The sequence below is a fragment of the Cherax quadricarinatus genome, chromosome 68, assembly GCF_038502225.1.
Source record: "Cherax quadricarinatus isolate ZL_2023a chromosome 68, ASM3850222v1, whole genome shotgun sequence".
Lineage (NCBI taxonomy): Eukaryota > Metazoa > Arthropoda > Malacostraca > Decapoda > Parastacidae > Cherax > Cherax quadricarinatus.
The window spans coordinates 19,719,428-19,739,462 of record NC_091359.1 but is presented as its reverse complement, the minus strand read 5'-3'; the positions used below and the strand labels follow the sequence as shown (position 1 = coordinate 19,739,462).

The following is a 20,035-nucleotide window of genomic DNA, read 5'->3' as shown; positions in this document are numbered from 1 at the left end:
GGAGCTTTAATTAAATATCGCAGTACATTACGTGTGGGTGGGGTAGGGAAAGGAGGGCTTCCCTGGCTGGATTCCATACTTCCCAAACCTGACTTCTTACAAAAAAAAATTCACCTCTCACCCTACATTAAGATTACAAATATTATAAGGAAATTACTGAATGTACTGTACACATTTTATCGCTCTGGGGAGCTTTAATCAAATGTAGTATATTACGTGTGGGTGGGGTGGGCTGACCTGGCTGGCTACCATACCTCCCAAACCTGACTTCCTACAAATTAAACTCACCTCTCACCCTACATTAAGACTACAAATATTTTAAGGTAAGTAATGGGTGTACTGTGTGTGTATTTTACTTTTTATTGTTTTTAATGCCTAGTTCTATTGCTAATGTAATATATGTTAGTGTAAACTTGTTACCTGGCATTTATATGCATTTATAAGTGGAAAAAATGGCATTCTGCTTTCCGGTGGTGTCTGCTTTCCGGCAGTAGCCTGGAACCTAACCTGCCAAGTAAGTGAGGCCCTACTGTATATTATGCAGAATTTCTGACTACTCGAACTTTAGTGCCAAAGCCTTAACCATCCACTTCAGCAAACAGTCTACAACCTTCAACCTCAGCCCAGCAGGGCCACAGCATCCTTCTCCACCCTGTTCAGAATCATTGATATATACCAGCAACCACGGTATAAGGTAAGAATTATTATTTAACATTTGTAGCCTTAAGCATTGCGTTAAATGTAATACATCACGACAATGAACTACAATTACATTATCATTTGTATTTTCTTACGATATGGAGACCTTAAAAAATAAGTTATGTCTAATCATATTTTGGGGTCCAAGGTATGTAACCCTATTTTTCCCACAAGTTCTTCAGTTAGTTTTACAAGATTATGTCTTGCACAGAGTTTTTGATAACACAACTACCATGTTAATCGATGGTCTATTATATTTTTACTATTATATTTTTATTATATTTTAATTATTATACAATAGGATCCTTGTATCTGTGGGGGATGCATATCAAGAACCTAGTGTGGATAGTAGCAAACCCTATATATGTAAGTCTTAAACATACCTATCAAAGTTTGACTGATCAATTATGCACAGTAAGTGGAGGATTATCACTTTTTCACTGGTGGGAAGCACTTCACAGCTTCTCTTAGGCTTTGAAGAACTGCCAGCTTCTCTACTTTTGCACTTTGGGGCCATTATTATGCAAAATTAAGAGGCATTTTTGGGCCACAGTAAACCATGGATAACAACTGCAGATACCGAATCAGTAGATACAGGGCTTCTACTGTATTCTTATTGTATTATTATTACACTTTTTTGTGGGTCATTTTTTACTGATTATGATTAATCACTGTCAAATTGATAATGTAGCTTGTAATTAACTAGGCTTTGTAATGTTGTATGGTTGTAAAACAAACATTAACCTTGTAACTGTAGTGCAAGGACTACCAATAAAACTGTCAAAAACTCCACACATCAATAAAACACAAAACTGAGCAATATCAAGTCCAGTGAATGGAACACCTGTTACACGAAATAAGAGAGGAGGGAAACAGCTGTAGATTTATTGACAGTTAAAAATAGGCTGATCATCATGGGATAAGTAAAGATTTGCATTCTGTTGCATCACAGAGTTTGGTTACCATGTAGTGGTCCACAGATGAAGTGATGTGATGCTAAAATGCTGCTTGGTGATGAAACTTGCACTACAGCCAACTAATAATTTTCACCTGGATGTGTTTCCAAGGACTAGGCTGGTACAAGAAGCAAAACTACATCACACTCAGCAGACAAGAGGATTGACAGTCCTTACATTGGAAGGCACAGACTGGCTTTGGATTTCACATATATTCTCTATCTGCCCACTTTCACTAAACAGAACCAAGAGTCCTTAAACCTGCTAAAACCATTACAGTCCTGAACAGTGCCACACTACCATTACCACCACCTCCCTCCTCCTCCACAAGAGGATATACAGTAGGATTTTGATGTTTTATATAAACAGAAATAAACAAGTGTATTTTATTTTTCAAGGATAGAATGAAATTTAAAACCGAGATTTGAAACATACTTTGATGTTCCTTTTAACTGATTTGAAGAGGTCATTTCAAGAAAAACAAATCAATAATAAACACTCATCTGTGTGGAGTTTCTTCCCTGTAATCTTTTACCAAACCAGCACAGGTGAGCAAGTCTGTATAGTCAATGGTCATTTAATGACCAATGCAATACAGTGGACCCTCACATACTGTTGGCATCACATAACGTTAAATCCGCATACCGATACATTTTATTGTTAAAATTTTGCCTCGCATACCGCTAAAAAACTCGCTCAACACTATCCGTCCGAGACGCGTCTAATGTGCGGCCTGAGCCAGCCTCTCATGTTCCGCCGGTGGCATTGTTTACCAGCCAGCCTCCGCAGTAACATCCAAGCATACAATCGGAACATTTCGTATTATTTCAGCGTTTTTGGTGGCTTCATCTGCAAAGTGACCATGGGCCCCAAGAAAGCTTCTAATGCCAACCTTACAGGAATAAGGGTGAGAATTACTATAGAGATGAAGAAAGAGATCATTGCTAAGTATGAAAGTGGAGTACGTGTCTCCGAGCTGGCCAGGTTGTATAGTAAACCCCAATCAACCATCGCTACTATTATGTCCAAGAAAACGGCAATCAAGGAAGCTGTTCTTTCCAAAGGTGCAACTGTGTTTTCGAAACAGAGATCGCAAGTGATAGAAGATGTTGAAAGACTCTTACTGGTGTGGATAAACGAAAAACAGATAGCAGGAGATAGCATCTCTCAAGCGATCATAAGTGAAAAGGCTAGGAAGTTGCATCAGGATTTAATTAGAAAAATGCCTGCAACTAGTGATGATGCGAGTGAATTTAAGGCCAGCAAAGGTTGGTTTGAGAGATTTAAGAAGCGTAGTGGCATACATAGTGTGATAAGGCATGGTGAGGCTGCCAGTTCGGACCAAAAAGCAGCTGAAAAGTATGTGCAGGAATTCAAGGAGTACACAGACAGTGAAGGGCTGAAACCTGAACAAGTGTTTAATTGTGACGAAACAGGCCTGTTTTGGAAGAAAATGCCAAGCAGGACCTACATTACTCAGGAGGAAAAGGCACTCCCAGGACATAAGCCTATGAAAGACAGGCTTACTCTATTGATGTGTTCCAATGCTAGTGGTGATTGCAAAGTGAAGCCTTGATTAGTGTATCACTCAAACTCCCAGAGCGTTCAGGCAAAAGAATATCCTCAAGGCTAATTTGTGTGTGCTGTGGAGGGCAAACAGTAAGGCATGGGTCACTAGGGACTTTTTCTATGACTGGTTACACCAAGCATTTGCCCCCAATGTGAAAAATTACCTAACTGAAAAGAAATTAGACCTTAAGTGCCTCCTGGTGTTAGACAATGCCCCTGGTCATCCTACAGACTTGGCAGAGCAACTTTGTGGGGACATGAGTTTCATTAAGGTCAAGTTTTTGCCTCCTAATACCACTTCTCTCCTGCAGCCCAAGGACCAGCAGGTTATTGCAAACTTCAAAAAACTGTACACAAAAGCTCTGTTTGAAAGGTGCTTTGTAGTGACCTCAGAAACTCAATTGACTCTCTTAGAGTTTTGGAGAGATCACTTTAGCATCCTCAATTGTGTAAACATTATAGGTAAGGCTTGGGAGGGAGTGACTAAGAGGACCTTGAACTCTGCTTGGAAGAAATTGTGGCCAGAATGTGTAGACCAAAGGGATTTTGAAGGATTTGAGGCTAACCCTGAGAGGCGTATGCCAGTTGAGGAATCAATTGTGGCATTGGGGAAGTCCTTCCGGTTGGAGGTTAGTGAGGAGGATGTGAAAGAGTTGGTGGGGAAGGACAATGAAGAACTAACCACTGATGAGCTGATAGATCATCTTCAACATCATGAGGCCACACCTGAGGAAACTGCTTCGGAGGAGGGGAGAGAGAAATTGAAGAAGTTGCCTACTTCAAAGATTAAAGAAATGTGTACAATGTGGACAAAGGTGAAAACCTTTATGAATGAAAATCACCCTCAGACAGCTGTTGCAAGCCGTGTTGGCAACCTGTACACTGACAATGTTGTGAACCACTTCAGGAAAGTGGTAAAGGAACGAGAGGTACAGACCTCTATGGACAGATATGTTGTGCGACAGAAGTCCAGTGACTCTGAAGCTGGTCCTAGTGGCATTAAAAGAAGAAGGGAAGTAACCCCGGAAGAGGACTTGCTACCTCAAGTCCTAATGGAAGGGGATTCCCCTTCTAAACACTAAGACCATCAACACTCTCCCCTCCTCCCATCCCATCAATCATCACAAGATCTTCAATAAAGGTAAGTGTCATGTAACTGTGCATGTCTTCTTCAGTTTGTGTGCATTAAAATTAATATTTCATGTGGTAAAAAAAATTTTTTTTCATACTTTTGGGTGTCAGGAACGGATTAATTTGATTTCCATTATTTCTCATGGGGAAAATTCATTCGCATAACGATAATTTCGCATAACACTGAGCTCTCAGGAACGGATTAATAGCGTTATGCGAGGGTCCACTGTATTACTACAATTTACCGAGAAAAAAAAACTTCCAAAGAGGTAACTAATATATTGGATAAAGAGAAAGTTTCATCCTCTTATGCTATACAATAAACCCCGTCATTAATATATGTAGGCCACAAAAAAAATTGCACTAATTCAACAGGCATAAAAACCCTTATCCAAACCACCTATTAAACTGCAATGATGCCTTCCCAACGAAAAGAAATTTAACAGTACCTAAAAATGACCAAAGCTCTTTCTTCTCTCATCAGAAAATGAGTATCTATTAAATCTTGTTTTGTTTCATCATTTCATGAAAAGTTAATTTGGGATATTGTCACCTCAAAATGAGGAATAACTCTATGAAATCGTGTTAAAAATAATTTACCACTTTTTTTAATAAGGAGCTACAAAATTAAAAGCACTCAAAGGCATACAATAAGAATTAAACCATAAAAATACATTTAATTAAACCAACTTCATTATAAAATACTTTAAATATTTGTTAGAGATGAAAGAGGATTGTGTAGGATGAGCTGCCAACAAGGTGTTGTGGGAGTGCCATACTTACCGATGCTCAGGGACAATATGGGGGATCAAGCACAATTGAGGATAAAGATTACTTACCTTGTGGTAGACCTAGGGGTGGTCTCATACCTCCTAATGGGAGGGGGGGCATGGCTGTTGGCATTGTAGGCACACCAGCTGACACCATAGGTTGAGGTGTCATTATAGGTTGCATGTTTGGCCGCATAATGGCCGGAAGGGATACTGGTATGGCCATGTGTCCAGTGTGCACCATGGCCGGTGACATGGTGGTTACCATGGTGGGGCCTATGGTTGATACCATAGGGGGGGCCTCAACCACCACGCCAGGGTGAGCAGGCCGCACCCCTGCATGATGATGGGTAATCATTCCACCCATGGCCATGGCTGCAGCAGCAGCAGCACTGACCTGGTTGTAACGCGCCATCTTCATACGACGCTCCTCCTGCAAGCAAACACAAACTGATGACTTATTCAGCTCTTACCGCTTAAGTGTGATTTAAGATTTCAAATGTTGATCTTGACAGCAGTAGTGAAGTGGCTGATCCTATTGTATATAAAATAATCCAGGTCTGGCAATGACACAGTAGAGGCGGGTTGCACCTGTGTGTCTAAACACATCGCCGGTGGGTAGAAATGGTCCAGGCAGGCAGGCACAAGTTGAGAGAGGCGTGAAGGTGCAGTACTCACGGGTGGAGACTCCACGCGCTGGGGGGGTGGAGCCGGGGCAGGAGCCCGGGCCCTTTGCGGGGAGGCTCGGGGAGCCTGCTGGTACCGAGGCATACCTGCCCGCTTCTCTTCCTACGTGAGGGTGAGAGGAGACACGTGAACACAGTACAGCCCCACCACAACCCATGCTGCCACCACGCTGCCATCACACTCCCACCACCAGCCAACACAACACAAATCACTACTCCCTTATCCCAGTCATTAACTATCTAATTCACACATCATAAATTTCTAGCTAAGGAAGAAGTGCACAGTTTTTTATCCAAACCCCTGATGCACCTCATGAGACAAGTAACATATGAACTAGCTCCATTTTTCTCTTAACTAGTACTCTATTTTTGGTCAAATTATAACATATTCCTTAGTATTCAATTAGCGTTACAAGATTTTACTTTATTAAAGACAAAATAATAACAGTCCTACCTTTCTAAAACTGAGTTGATCTGGAAGCCTTACCTTTGTTCCTGCTGAGTGTTAATGTGATCCCATGTTATGATTACTAACAGAATTATCAGATTTAAAATGGGAAGGAGGGTATTTGTTCGACATAATCTACATTTCTGATCTTAATGGATTATCATCCAAGCATCGAGGCCCAAATATGCCTAACATGTAACTATTTTATTTTTAACACATTATCTCCCAGAGGTACAGTGGGGGGGAAAAAAAAGAAACATTCACCACCATTCATTCAATCTTTGTCTTGCTAACATTGTTAAAAATTTGAAAGTTTGGAATATATTGTATTTTTAGTACCTTTTTATTAAAACAATAAAAAATGATTCTGGAATGTATCATGCAAATTTGAAAACTTATTTTTGGTAAACATTCTCTTGGCACAGAATATATTATTCGATATTTACAATTATTTATAAGTGAGTTGGTTCATAATTTATACAAACCATAAAAACAGATCACTGAAGTGATATCTCTTAATCAAGCATTAAAAGTTTATTTCTTCAAAAAAAGTGCAGCCCAGATATCTCGACTATGACAATTCTAAACAAAGTATTATTACTGACAAAATGTCAGTGACAGCTATCTCAAGGGTTATCTTAAATCATCTAAAGCTTTAAGATGTCATTTAAGGCAAATTAAGGTATATATATGGGCAAACTATTTAACAAATTTACTCTTTGACCTGTGAGCAAAGAACACGAACAGTCTCAAGACTAGGAAATGTGTTACCTGCATCAGGATGGCGTGACACTTCTCCTAACAAAATTCCTAGAGTATCCATAACTACTGGCTCACAAGTGAGGCTAAATTAAAACGTCATAATTAAGGGTCAATTATAAAATTAAGTCTGTACTCCTGCTTCCTTTAGTGCATTAAACTGAGACCAACTAGAATAATGTTAACCTGCCTCCATATTAGTAGTGTACAAAATCACCACTAATAAAAATAGCAAATTTCCAAGTGCTTTCATGATTTCTCACTTATGTGAGAAATCACGAAAGTTCCTGAAAATTCACTGTTTTTCACAGTAGAAATTTTGCATATTGCAATATCACCTTTTAATGTGACTGTATTGAGTAAGAAGTGTATATTAAAAATGGTCTCATTATAATAACTGGAATTATGCTCAATTACAAGCTTTTATTCACAACAGTTGTTAATAAGGCTTAACTTAAAAACTGAATGCTATATTAATAGCAGTTAAATACGGGTGCATTACCGTAAGAGATTGGCACCTTTGTTAATTAAGTAACAACAACATTTTCATATGACCTGTCAACTTTTTAATCAGTAATGTAATGAATTATGAATTCACTTATCAATATTAATCAATAAGATTTTTATTTACAGCAATACATAATGTGAAACAGGGACAATGAAATTTTTCCTTGGCCAATAATGAATTTCACTGATACACTATTCTGATTGTATTGTATTGTTATAGTATATAAGTTTGTGTAAAGTGACTGACCTCTTTATGAAGAGAACACACATTTTCTAGTATATTTTTACACGCCAAGGGTTAAAAAGATACGGAAGAGTTATTCATCAACAAAACATAAAACTAAAAATTCTTATAATGTTTCACACTGTTCCTAAATTTCTCAAACTAGTCTAATAAGCAGGGCAACTCATCCTTGAAAATTAAAATACACGTCACTGTGCTAAAGTATTATTCTAGATTTACTTGGCATTCTTGACAAAGATGAAAGTGACTGGTTATTCATGGAGAACCTGTCATGCTTCACAACAAGTGACTGGTTATTCATGAAGAACCTATCATGCTTCACAACTAGTTGGGTTATTCATGGAGAATCAACCTATCACTCCATAATTAATTCCTCTTTCATTAATACAACTATGTGGTACAGTAAGTCATTTCAGCTTTAAGTGCACTTTCAAAATGGAGCATCAAAAAGTTTGAAAAGTTATGCTCATTATTATGCCCGTGAAATTACCGTAGCACTAAATATACTCACAGACAATCACGAGATAATATATTCACAAGCACAGTGAACACTATCTGCATATCACCAAAGTTTACTTAACATGTTTAATATTTTAAAAAACAATATGGCTGTGACAGGAGTCCATCAATTTAAGTAAATCTTCACTACCCACCTGAGACTTAAATGAAAACATACTAGTCAAATGAAACCAGAAATACAGTGCTACTCTAAGCTCTTGACTTTCATACAAATACATTACTTGGTGGGAGGGAGGGTGGGGGTGCCTGTTTGTTACATGGGATCACATGTACTTCCTTAGTGTATAAAACATATACGTACTTGTTTTTGCTTGCAATGCCTGAGAGGTGAACTTAGGGTACATCTAATGTGGTCTTCCTAGCTCTACAACTTGTCTACCTAGTATTTAATAAAAAATAAAAAAAAAAAGTGAAGTGAATGGTTGTGTTGGCTGGGGTGTGTGGGCAGTCTGCGAGCAGCTGAAAGCCCAAAATCACCTGTTAATCCCAAGTAGAGACAAAAGAGAGGGACAGAATTAAAATTGAGTGGAAAACACCCTACTCTCTCCCTCTCTCTGAATTAAGCCAGGTTATTGAGGAAATTACAACACTTCCAATATAGGTATATACTGTAAGAATATATTTAATCTTTATAAAAATTACTGTGTATAAAAATTCATATATAATATACATACATATATATATATATATATAAAAGTTCACACACTATTGCATATCAAGTATATTTTTTACTAGTTTTTACTAGTGAAATGCACAATTCCTTTGACTAATTCCAATTTGTTACTTCTAACCTTAGATTTTGAGCAACATTAGATGGTAATAAAGAATTATACATGCACATATGTATGTATATATAGTTATCTATATATATATATTTATATATATATAATCAAACGTACATACATAAATGCTGTAGAGATGTAGCTATGTACACTAAGGAGTTGTATTTACCACAATAACTTGGAGAATACTGATGCGTCACCATGCACCACGGAATGAACAACTCATGAGCAAAATGTGTTAAAACTGATAGGAGGAGGCCCAAAACGCTACTTAAAAGTGTGTCAATAATCTAAAGCATATTGTGTTAGCCATTACTCGTCCTACCTACCCTATTATACTGTACATTATTACTTAAAACTTTAAATATCATTCAGTAAAAAGGGTTCAACTCCTCCAAGCTGCAAAATGTCAGTAGTTCCTCCAATTCAGACTGCTTGCTCAACATTTTGGTGAATTTGCCCTTGGGTAATGTTTCTCTAACAGCCCATTATAATTGTCAGCTTAATTATGTGAAATGTTAATAATGACCAAACATTATTTAATATCAAACTGCTCTAAGCAAATAAAATTCTGTAATACAATTATCTACTATGTTAATTAAAAAGGGAACTACCACAGTCTTTACACAAAATAATAATAATTAAAAAGCTTATCCCTTTGTATTACAGAAATGAACTTCTGTACATTTACACCTTCATTCTATTGCAACACAATCACTACAAGTTTTAAACTCCTCTTAAGTCATGTGAAGAAAAGTAGATAGAAGTAAATTAAGAAATGTCTTGGAAAAAAATTTTCCCCTCCTTAATATCATACTTGCTTACAGGTCAGATTATCAGAAACTATTATGGCCAACACCTATCTCAAACACGGTGAATCAGGAGGCCGTGGTACTGCCAGCATCATACAGTCCCATTAGACTAGAAAATACAGGAGCCTCGCGCATCGCTACAGCTCTGTCCGAACAAGTTACGAGACCTTCAGCTCGTGAGGAAAGTGTGTACTCGATTTCCTGAAAGTTGGGCAATGAAGTTATTAGGGAAATCAAGGACACCAGTGTCTTGTTTCACCATCTCAGTGTTGCAATCCTGAGAGGTAATTAATGCCAGTTACATCTTAAGTACTCATGCCAACACTGAGAAACTGGATTTTTCTTTTTTTTTTTTTTGAAATGTGACTGCAGACAAACTTAATTCTGTATTGTGCAATCCTTATTCCAAATGTACCCTACAAAAATATTACCTCCCTCATTAAAAGCACACAAGTGGTGGAAGAATTTATTTAGCCTAGAATTTCACTAGTAAAACTTCAATTCCCACCACTGCTCATGTTTACTATACTGTGAGGGTAGTGAGGCTCCCCAGAGTCTGCAACACAGCCTTGTCTACAATGACCCCTTGTGAAAAACTAATATAAATAAGCTACACTGCAGCAGATCTATATGTATACATCAACACATTACAAGGAACAGCTAGTGAGAGAAAGCCACACTGTAATACTATACTCAATGTTGACTCAAAGGAAGAAGTGCTCAATAAACTATGTAAGCCCACTTGAAAGAGCAATCACAACTATGGAGTACAATTTACTGTTAATAAATATGCATTGGCAGACAAAAAAAAAAAAATCCAACAGGAATAACTACTTTAGACTGAAAGTATAGAAAAATCAATGCTTTTAGAATACTGCACAGAATACAATATTACAACTGATATACTTAAAAAAAAAAAGCCAAAATATACAAAAATTAAGGAAAAAATATTTGAAAAACAAACAAGAGCAATGTGTAACTAAATCTATAAATATTAAAAGCATCAGAAGGAGGATCTAGGACTTAAGAAAAGAACGTAACAATTGAAACTGAGAAGCCCAAATACTTGGCTAGTAAACTATATAAGAGCCTACCAATATACATTACAAACAATACTGTTGTGGGAGGGAGATCACTGGGTATAATTCAGAGGGCTGAGGAGAGGTTCTTGAGGTGGTTTAGATGTGCCGAGTATGGAGAAGGAAAAGACAAGAGTACTTATCAGGTGTGGTTTGAGGGAGGTGGGGTTATAATGGCTTTGAGTTTCTGGGGCTTGAGCATCCAGCAGGCTTATGTGAACATGTTAGATAGGAGTGAATGGTAACCAGTAATTTTTAATGAACATACTGCTGGTGGGCAAGCAAGGTAACAATCATGTGGTGACACAGGGAAACCAGTAGGCTGGACTAGAGTCCTGGAGGTGAGTGCGCGCCTGCATTGTGAAGGAGGGTAAGGGATGTTGCAATCTGAGAGGAATCTGAATAATGATGACAGCACACATCTGACAAGACAGTAATTGAATGAATGATGATGAATGTTTTTTCATTGGGTCACTTTGCCATGACAGGAGACAGCAGTCAAGGTAAAATGATTATGTATGTGCATGCACACACATGAACCTATGTACGTACGTGTGCAATTCAGTAATCATATGTAGGCAAGTACATAGACACACTCAATGGAGGAACAATGTAATGGGTTGCAAAAGGTAGCAGATACTCCAACTACTAAAAATTAAAAATCTGTGATAAAATTAATGTTGAAGACAGGACACACAAGCATAGCTTGTTTCTTTAACAAAGTATTGTTATATTTGCTAACAGTGATAAGCCCATGTGGGTTATTCAGCTACAAATAGACAATTACACACAATCATAAGCATAGCTTTGCTCCTGTAGCTACAAATAATAATTATACACAATATTGCTTTTTGTCATCTTAAGAACATGCGAGTAGTAGTCAACAATTTTCAAAACTTAGTACAGTTAATTAATTTCGTAATGGTACTTCTAGTAATGTTTCTTTTCTAAATCCCTTTTCAAGCAACTTATAAAATTTTCCCATAGCAATATCACAGAAGGGTACTAAAATGATTTGAACATCTAACTGGCTTATTCCTTTTCTGTATAAGATTACAAAAAGAAATGCCTGTAGAAGGCAACTTTGAAGCTGGGGTGTTTGAATGTGCATGTTAAGTGTTTTTCTGAAAGTTAAAGGAGGGCAGAAGATAAATATTCTGGAGTGTGTTAAATAAATATTTACTGAATTTTCTGCATATACACACACCAAATGTTTTTGATGAATATTAAAGAATGACACTTATGAAGTAGGAAAATTTAGTGTGCCACAGGTACATGACAATGGGGTACCTTCAACTGAATTGTGGTTACAAACAGGCTTGATAATGGACTACTGTTCAATAGAGTACACAAATATAAATACATGTATGTGACAAATGATGAATTGACAATGAGAGCAGTCAGTTAGGACATACTGTACTAGGTACTATGAAAAAGTTCTCATACTCAAAAATTCATGTGCTTCTTGGGTGATGACTGAAATACTGAAAGGATGCAAGATTAAAATTTTGCAGGGATTGGGAGATTTCAATGTATGTATGAAACAAGAAAGTTTACCACATGAATGATAGAAGACATTCCTAGTTCCTCCTTTTATGAGAAAAACATATGCAACACTTAATAATCTTCATTGACAAATGTTTTGCCTGCAAAGCAGGTTTTATCAGTTAAATACAGAAATGCTTACAGTATTAGAGACAGTCCCTAAGGCACTGACCACCTCAAAATTAGAGATTCACTTCTACTGTCTTCAGTAATGAAATCACCTCTGTATTCGACCAATGAAATCTGCTGTGCAGGTGAAACATTTCCTCAAAGATATCCAAATGCTGCTCATGTGTCTTACTCATCAATGTGTTGGTACTGAATACCATTTAATACATAATTACTCTAAATGCAAAAAATGGAATGATAGTGTTACTAGTAGTATAGGGAAATAACTGTCAATGGAAAAGGCAGTTGTAGTTTGGAGGCCATTGAATTAAACTCTTATGTTTGTACACTTCTGGAAAAAATTTTTTTTAAGAAAATGAGGTATAGTGAATGTTTTTTTCTGTGGCTCACCCTATGTTGGTAGGAAATGGTCAATGTGTTAAAAAATATGTATTGCATGTGTACATATAATACCGTATGGAAAAAATCTTCATGCTTGCAAAGTGGTTTTATTTTCAAGAATTGTGTTAAAAAAAATAAACACCTAAGATACCCTTCCACAAGGATCATCTATAATGAACAGCATCATAAACAAATTTTTCTAACTGGTAGTATGTATGGCACAAGGTAAATTCTTCTTAAAACTAGGACAAGTTTGAGTATGGATTTTTCCCCCAGAATTCTGCAGCAAAATGTCAATTCAATTTCTTAAAATTTTACAAGTACAAGCAACTGGAATCTTTAGGGATACATATGGGTGGCAACAAGGCGAGAAGCAGACATGCCAACATTCATAGTGCTCTTGGGAGATGCAGATTTTGACAACAGTGGACAAGTCTTTAACTTGAATAAACACAAGTCAAAGAAATGGTATCCTACTACAAAACAATTATTAAGAAGAAAGTGTATCTTTCTGTAACGTTTAAGTATCTGAATCCCCTCACATATCTTTTTTCCTTTAGATATCTGTCCCCCTCCCCACTAATTATTCAAGAAAGACATTTTCCCCATTCAATATTTCACCCATACATAATTTTGTAGTTACTGTTTCAAAGCTATGCTTGTGGCATCTTATCTCTAGTGTTTAATCATTTAATCTGTTTAAATTTCCAGCAGTTGTAGCACTAAGTACCTCCCCTTTTTTTATACCAGTCCATTGTTTTATTAAAGTAAATTTTCTTGTACCCATTCCGCAATGTTCTTTCTTGGTTTATTACCACTGATGGGGGCTAAGAAATCTTTACATATTCTCTAATATTCTTTTACAACCCCAGACAAGTTCATCATCAGCTCTTCTTTTCCTCACATTGGTCAATAAATGTATTGTTAACATTTTCAGTATTTTATCATTCACATTTAGGCTCGTGCTCGATCTATTTTTATCTTGTTAAGCTTTGTTTTAGGTACAGTTTCCATACCACTACGATGTACTTCAAATTCTGGCTTAACATTCACATATTTGAATGCTACTTTTTAGGTTGCTGATGTAGTACACAAGTTTGTCACTCTAGTATTGTATTTATATCATCTGGTGACAATCTTATCAATTATGACTCCTAGATATACCCCCCCCCCTCCTCCTCCTGTTCAATACTTCACACAATCTGGTATTCATGTGAGCTGTTGTTGCTTTTTTCTCTATTTCCATTCCAATACATTTATCTACATAAAATTCTATCATCCATTACTACTTGCTCAGTCCTCCTCCAGAAATCTGTCATTTTAACATATCGTACTTACAGTACTCGGCACAGAATTTTTACATCCTCCACAAATGTATTCATAGTTTTTAATTATTCTAGCAATTTTTAAATAAAAATTATAAATGCTACCAGGACAAACAGCAATCCTTGTGGCACCCCATTGGAAACCATTTTCCAGGACATTCTCCTCTTTTTTTTTTTTTCATTCAACAGAAAAATCTCATCTACTGATATATAGTTTGCTTTTTATTCTTAAGCACTGTTGTTTACAGATTAGTCTTTTATAGAAGATCTTTAGAACATTTTTTTATCTAATACACAAAAACTGCTTATTAACCCTTTGACTGTTTTGGTCGTATACATACGTCTTATGAGCCACCGTATTTGAGGTATATTGTATACACAAAAATTCTAGTGGCTTCAAATCAAGCGGGAGATAGCTGGTAGGCCCACATGTGAGAGAATGGGTCTGTGTGGTCAGTGTGCACTATATAAAAAAAATCCTGCAGCACGCAGTGCATAATGAGAAAAAAAAACTCCATGTTTTTGGATTAAAACACTGACTTTGGTGTATTTTCATATAGTATTTATGGTTGTATTCTTGTTCTCATTTTATAGAATGGAAAACATATTATAAATATAGAGGTGAAAAGAACCTTGACATGGAGCTCAAAGTAGTGGAAATGTTTGATTTTTGCTGATGTTCAAAAGTAAACAAATGATATCATTGTCCAATAAATGTCCAAGTAGCCATTCTAATATGCAGTCATGAATGGGTTGACATTATTTATACAATTATTGCAGTAGTCTGCATAACAGTAAATCTTCTATTTTTTGTTCGAATAAAAATTCAAAATAGAAAGCAAGAGTAATATCAGAGGGGCCTGGAGACGTGACTGATGAACAAAGAAAATGTTATTTTAGAGCCAGGAATGTATGCATTGTTCATTCTGGACCCTATTTTGAAACTGTCATACATGTATTTGTTAATTTGTGTGAAATTGGCCAAATTGCAAATTTCTGACCACGTTATTGGGTAGCTGAAATAGATAAATGGGCAGTTTCTTGTACTCAATCGATAGAACAAATGGAGTTATAAAGAAACAGCTATGAGTCTGGTTGACTGGAACAATGGAATTAGCCAAAAATAGAGCTCAAAGTGGGCGAAATCACCGATTCATAAATATCGCCGAGGTCGCTAACTTCGCAAGAGCGCAATTCAGTAAGTTTTCCATCAAATTTCGTTTTTTTTGTTTTTTTTTGGTGTCATTACCATCGGGAAAAGATTTCATTTCATAAGAATTTTTTTATTTTCCAAATTTTTCGACACCAGGAGACACCTCAGGATTTGGGGCTGCAACAGTCAAAGGGTCAATTTGTCTCGACTAACTTCTGTGACTGTCAGAGAACATAACTGATTTTATATACAGTTGTTGCTACTGCTGCTAAGAGACTAAAATCTGTTAGGTTTTTGCTCTTCAGGTGTTTTATTCATTTTTCTGTAAAGGCTTTTACCATTCCTGTTACAACACCTAGCAGTGATTCAGGCCAACAGTGTAAAGGGTATTCCTTGTTGCTTTTTCAAATACCACCACCAAGTGTGTGATTTTCTATTGGTTCAAATGTATATCTTCTCAAAGAAATACCAAAATATCTCTTAGAATGGATTGCTTAGCTAGCTTGCACATTTAAAATCTCATCAAGATATCCTGCTATTTTCAGCATCCAATATAATGCACCTCCACAACTCAGGATACTTCCATGAGGTTCACTTTAATTTGCTGTTGAGGGTTCAAGACTGCTTCAACTGTTGTCCTCTTCACAAAAATGCTGAAGCTTCACATGTATTCTCTTGCATTTCCTCCCCCAGTTATCTTCATATATGATTCTCTGTCATTTGTCTTACATTTCGTCTGCCTTTCAGACATGAAAAGACTTGGGTCCAGCTTGCTCTCACCTATTATATACCCGTATTTCACTTCCAATGTTTCTCCTTACATTAATATATTCAATTTCAGTTTGTCTATCTCTGGTAAGTCTCTGGGATAATGCACTTCATTTACTACATCCTTCATAGTTACATCTTTTCTCTTTTTTTTAAATCAATTATTTGATTCAATTTTCAGCCATATAGAAGAATTTGCTACAATTTGTTAGTGTATATCTGTTCTATGTAATATTTTTTTTTTCTCTTGGCAAATTTGTCTTTCCCAAAGCAAGGGGCAACTGCTTCACTTTTGTAAGAGGCACTGAACTTCTTACCCAAAGCTTTAAGGCAGTTCTATAAAATTTCTATCAGAAAAATAGCTGAAAATTTTGAGAAGGAAATTTACAGGAGAGAACCATGCACTAATTTAAGGTAATTCATCCAAACCTACAATGAACATTATCAATATCTACTTACTGGTGATAATGAATTTAATCATTGTTTAATCTATATACTGAAAAAAAATTGTGACTGGAGAAGATACTACTGTATTTACAAAATGGATTAAGGGTCATAGATGCATACACCAGGATATCTTTTAATGGAAACATTTCAGTCCTGAGACCTTGGTCACTCCAAATGATACACAAGAATGAGAAACCACAGCATACACAGCCGAGAATGCAAGTCAGATGAAGATGTCAGGTCACCCAATTGTCTAGTTTTGGAGATTTATTGAGAGCCAGCCCTTTCTTCTACGGTGTTAGCAGTAGCTTAAGATGTATGTACTTAACTGTACCTATTCCTGTCATGTTCTTTGTAGCACATTTCTGCATTGTTCCAGAGCACAAGATGGTCTTCTTTGGACCTGTGTATGATGAGCCTTGGGTGTTGTCTCAAATACAAGGATGTGTGTTCTTGAACATTTGTAGAAAGTTTTCTCCCAGTTTCTCAAACATTGTTCCATCCCACTACAGGGAATGGTGTATACTGTACTTCTGCTTCTCTGCTGGGTGTGTTGTGGGGATAATTCTTCCTGGTGACATCAGTGAAGCAAGTGTATATGCCATACCATGTAGTGAATGGAACAAAATGTACATAGGAGAAACTGGGAGGAATCTTTTCAGTGTTGAAAAAACAAATGTGCTTGCAACAGACATCAGTAACACTTGGATTCTACAGAAATCTAAAGAGGGCTGTCTCAAGCATTGAAACAACTCAGAAATGGTCTATAAATAACTAGACAGAAATAGGTACCATTGTACAGAAGCATCTTAAATGCTATTTCCAATACCAAAAAACAAAGGGTAAGCAATCACTCCATCTCCACAATGCTAGTACATATAATACTGCTACATGCTCTTTCTTGGCTGCCATGTGCCAAAGCAATTAAACAATACAATGCCTTCACCTAACCCTCACTTGCAACGTGAATCTCCACTACATATATTGTGCTTTCTTGTTTTCTTGTATCATTTCAAGTGACACAGGTACAAAGATTGAAACATTTATTAAACAATGCCCTGCAGTGCATGCACTCGTTTCCATTAATCCACACAGATGGTACCTTCTATAATCCATATTTACATAATGTACTTTCAATTTTAACCCTGTAACATTTTAGTATACTGTATCTGGACTTTCTTCTAAGATAAAAAAAAAAAAGATAAATGGAATTCTGCTAATTAGACATATTACTGTGTAAGAGATGAAATTCATGAATACTTTTCCAAGGGCACTTTGGACAAGAAAACCAGTGTGAAAAGTTAACTAATGCTTGCTATATAATGCTATTACAGCAAAAGAAACATTACATACAGTCTAACCTGCTGCCCTTGCTAGTGGAGGTAAACTATTCCATACATAAGAATGTTCTTTTTTACTGGATATTCTGATTCACACCTGCAAGCAATTTGAAAATGACAATTTGGTTAATGAATATCCTAAAATCCTTCCTACTAACATTTTTCCCAACCTCACACCCGTGTAGCTTTGTAAATAAAATGTCAGCATGATTACCAATGAGTAAAAAACAAGTACAGTATACAAGTATAAAATATTGAACGATTCCTGCTGTGTACTATGTGCACTATCTTTTAAGAAAAGTTTCTGACCTCCTCCACCTATAGTGTAAACAGCTGTGCTACATGCTCCAAGCTGAAAACATGTAACCCTTTTTGGAAATATCAACTACTGTAAATCTCACTTGGTTGGTTAAAACTATCTAAAGCATTTACTAATAATTCAACCATCAAAACTAATCCAAATTTCAAAGTAAATTTGTAAATCAATCATTCCTCATACAAGGTAATCACATAATTAATACAAAAAGATTTTAATGCCACCTTAAGGTGAAATCTGGCTTAGTTTCTCTGAGTAATCTACGGAACAGTTAATTACCCTACACCTGCACATCATTTACTTACAACTTGCAAATTTTAAAATACCCAAGGGCAAAAAATTATGAATAAATCTTAAAAATCAAGCAATTATATAAGTTTTTTTTCAAGTTTGCCCATTTATATCCAAAATTTAAAGAATGTGACACGAACTATAAATAAAGTACAGTAATACTTCTATCCTGACCCCATACAGCACCTAATATGAACGATAAATAGGACACACAACTAAAAAAATTGCAATAATAACCATTAAGAAGAAAGTTCTCAATATCAAGAGACAATACTAATAAATACACCAAACAAACACCTCACACCAGCCTGAATTCTTGAACACACTGGGAATGTCGTGGCCCTTCCTCAGACTAGACCAGAATGGAAGCAAAACTTGAAGCTTTGGTTTTTGAGAAATGGGGAGATGAAGACAGCAAAATCCTCCCCAAGAATGGTAGCTATTTAATAATTGGAGGCAAATCTCCAGCAAAGCACATATGCCAAGATCAAACATTATATACACAGCTCTGCCTGTTACTAGGGTAGAGCCTTTACTTTTTAGTGTGTAAATCGGTGCATTCCCTTACATGACCAGAGTGGCATTACCATGGATAACAATGCCAATACTCATTCTCATGGAAGTGCTACAGATGAATTGAGGCATTAGTGAGTATATCACCAACTGATTATAACATGCACTAGCAGCAGCATGTAACAGATCAGGCAATAAAGTACCAACATTATGTCCATTCACATTAGGACTTTTCGTAATGATATATCAATGATATCTTTATTACCCGATTAACTGAGTTAGTACATAGCAAACACACACTATACCCCTAAGAAGTCAAAATACTCTACTGTAGCTTAAATTTGCTAGAGATTATAAGCATCACCGTGAGATAAAGATAAGATCTTTCTCATCCCCAACATACCAGAGAGATGTCCTCCTCAGGGTGTATAATACGGGAATTGGCAGACACTGTAGTTATTAGTGCTGGTTTCTTGGATTCCATTTTGTCTTGTTGTCCACTATTAACAGTTGAAGACTGGTTGCTAGGGTTGGATTGACCATTAGCTTGACTATATGCTGGAAATGCTGGTTTAACTGGCCCAATTTGACTGCTGGTGGTTGTATTATGCTGTTGGAAAAAAAAAAAAAAGAAACCTGTCAATCAAAATATTAAAATTTCAAAGAAAAAAAATTACCAACACCTAATTAGGGCATAAAAAATCTAAAATTTAAATTCTTTTAATGTCTCTCCAACAGCCAAATGTTGAATACACAAACTAAATCTCTTATCAGAAAGCCCTGTAGTTAGGTATTCCCACCTTACACACATCTGTATCTTTATGTTGTTCTTTCATAGAACTCCTGCACCCTTGAAATTGGCTGCA

At 36.4% G+C, this 20,035-nt stretch overlaps 1 protein-coding gene across 7 annotated transcripts in view; it reads right to left on the bottom strand.

The window, feature by feature from the left end:
* Positions 1-20,035, bottom strand: part of LOC128697699 (BUB3-interacting and GLEBS motif-containing protein ZNF207) — a 75,199-nt gene that overhangs the window by 29,086 nt on the left and 26,078 nt on the right. For 5 of the 7 annotated variants that reach the window (XM_070099749.1, XM_070099748.1, XM_070099750.1 and 2 more), the window contains 3 exons: positions 19,573-19,779; positions 5,717-5,914; positions 5,195-5,558 (listed from right to left, as the gene is read on the bottom strand). In XM_070099749.1, coding sequence (XP_069955850.1) covers positions 5,195-5,558; positions 5,717-5,914; positions 19,573-19,779 — 769 coding nt within the window. The remainder of the gene's footprint in view (positions 1-5,194; positions 5,559-5,716; positions 5,915-19,572; positions 19,780-20,035) is intronic. The other 2 variants (XM_070099753.1, XM_070099754.1) reach the window with 2 other exon arrangements.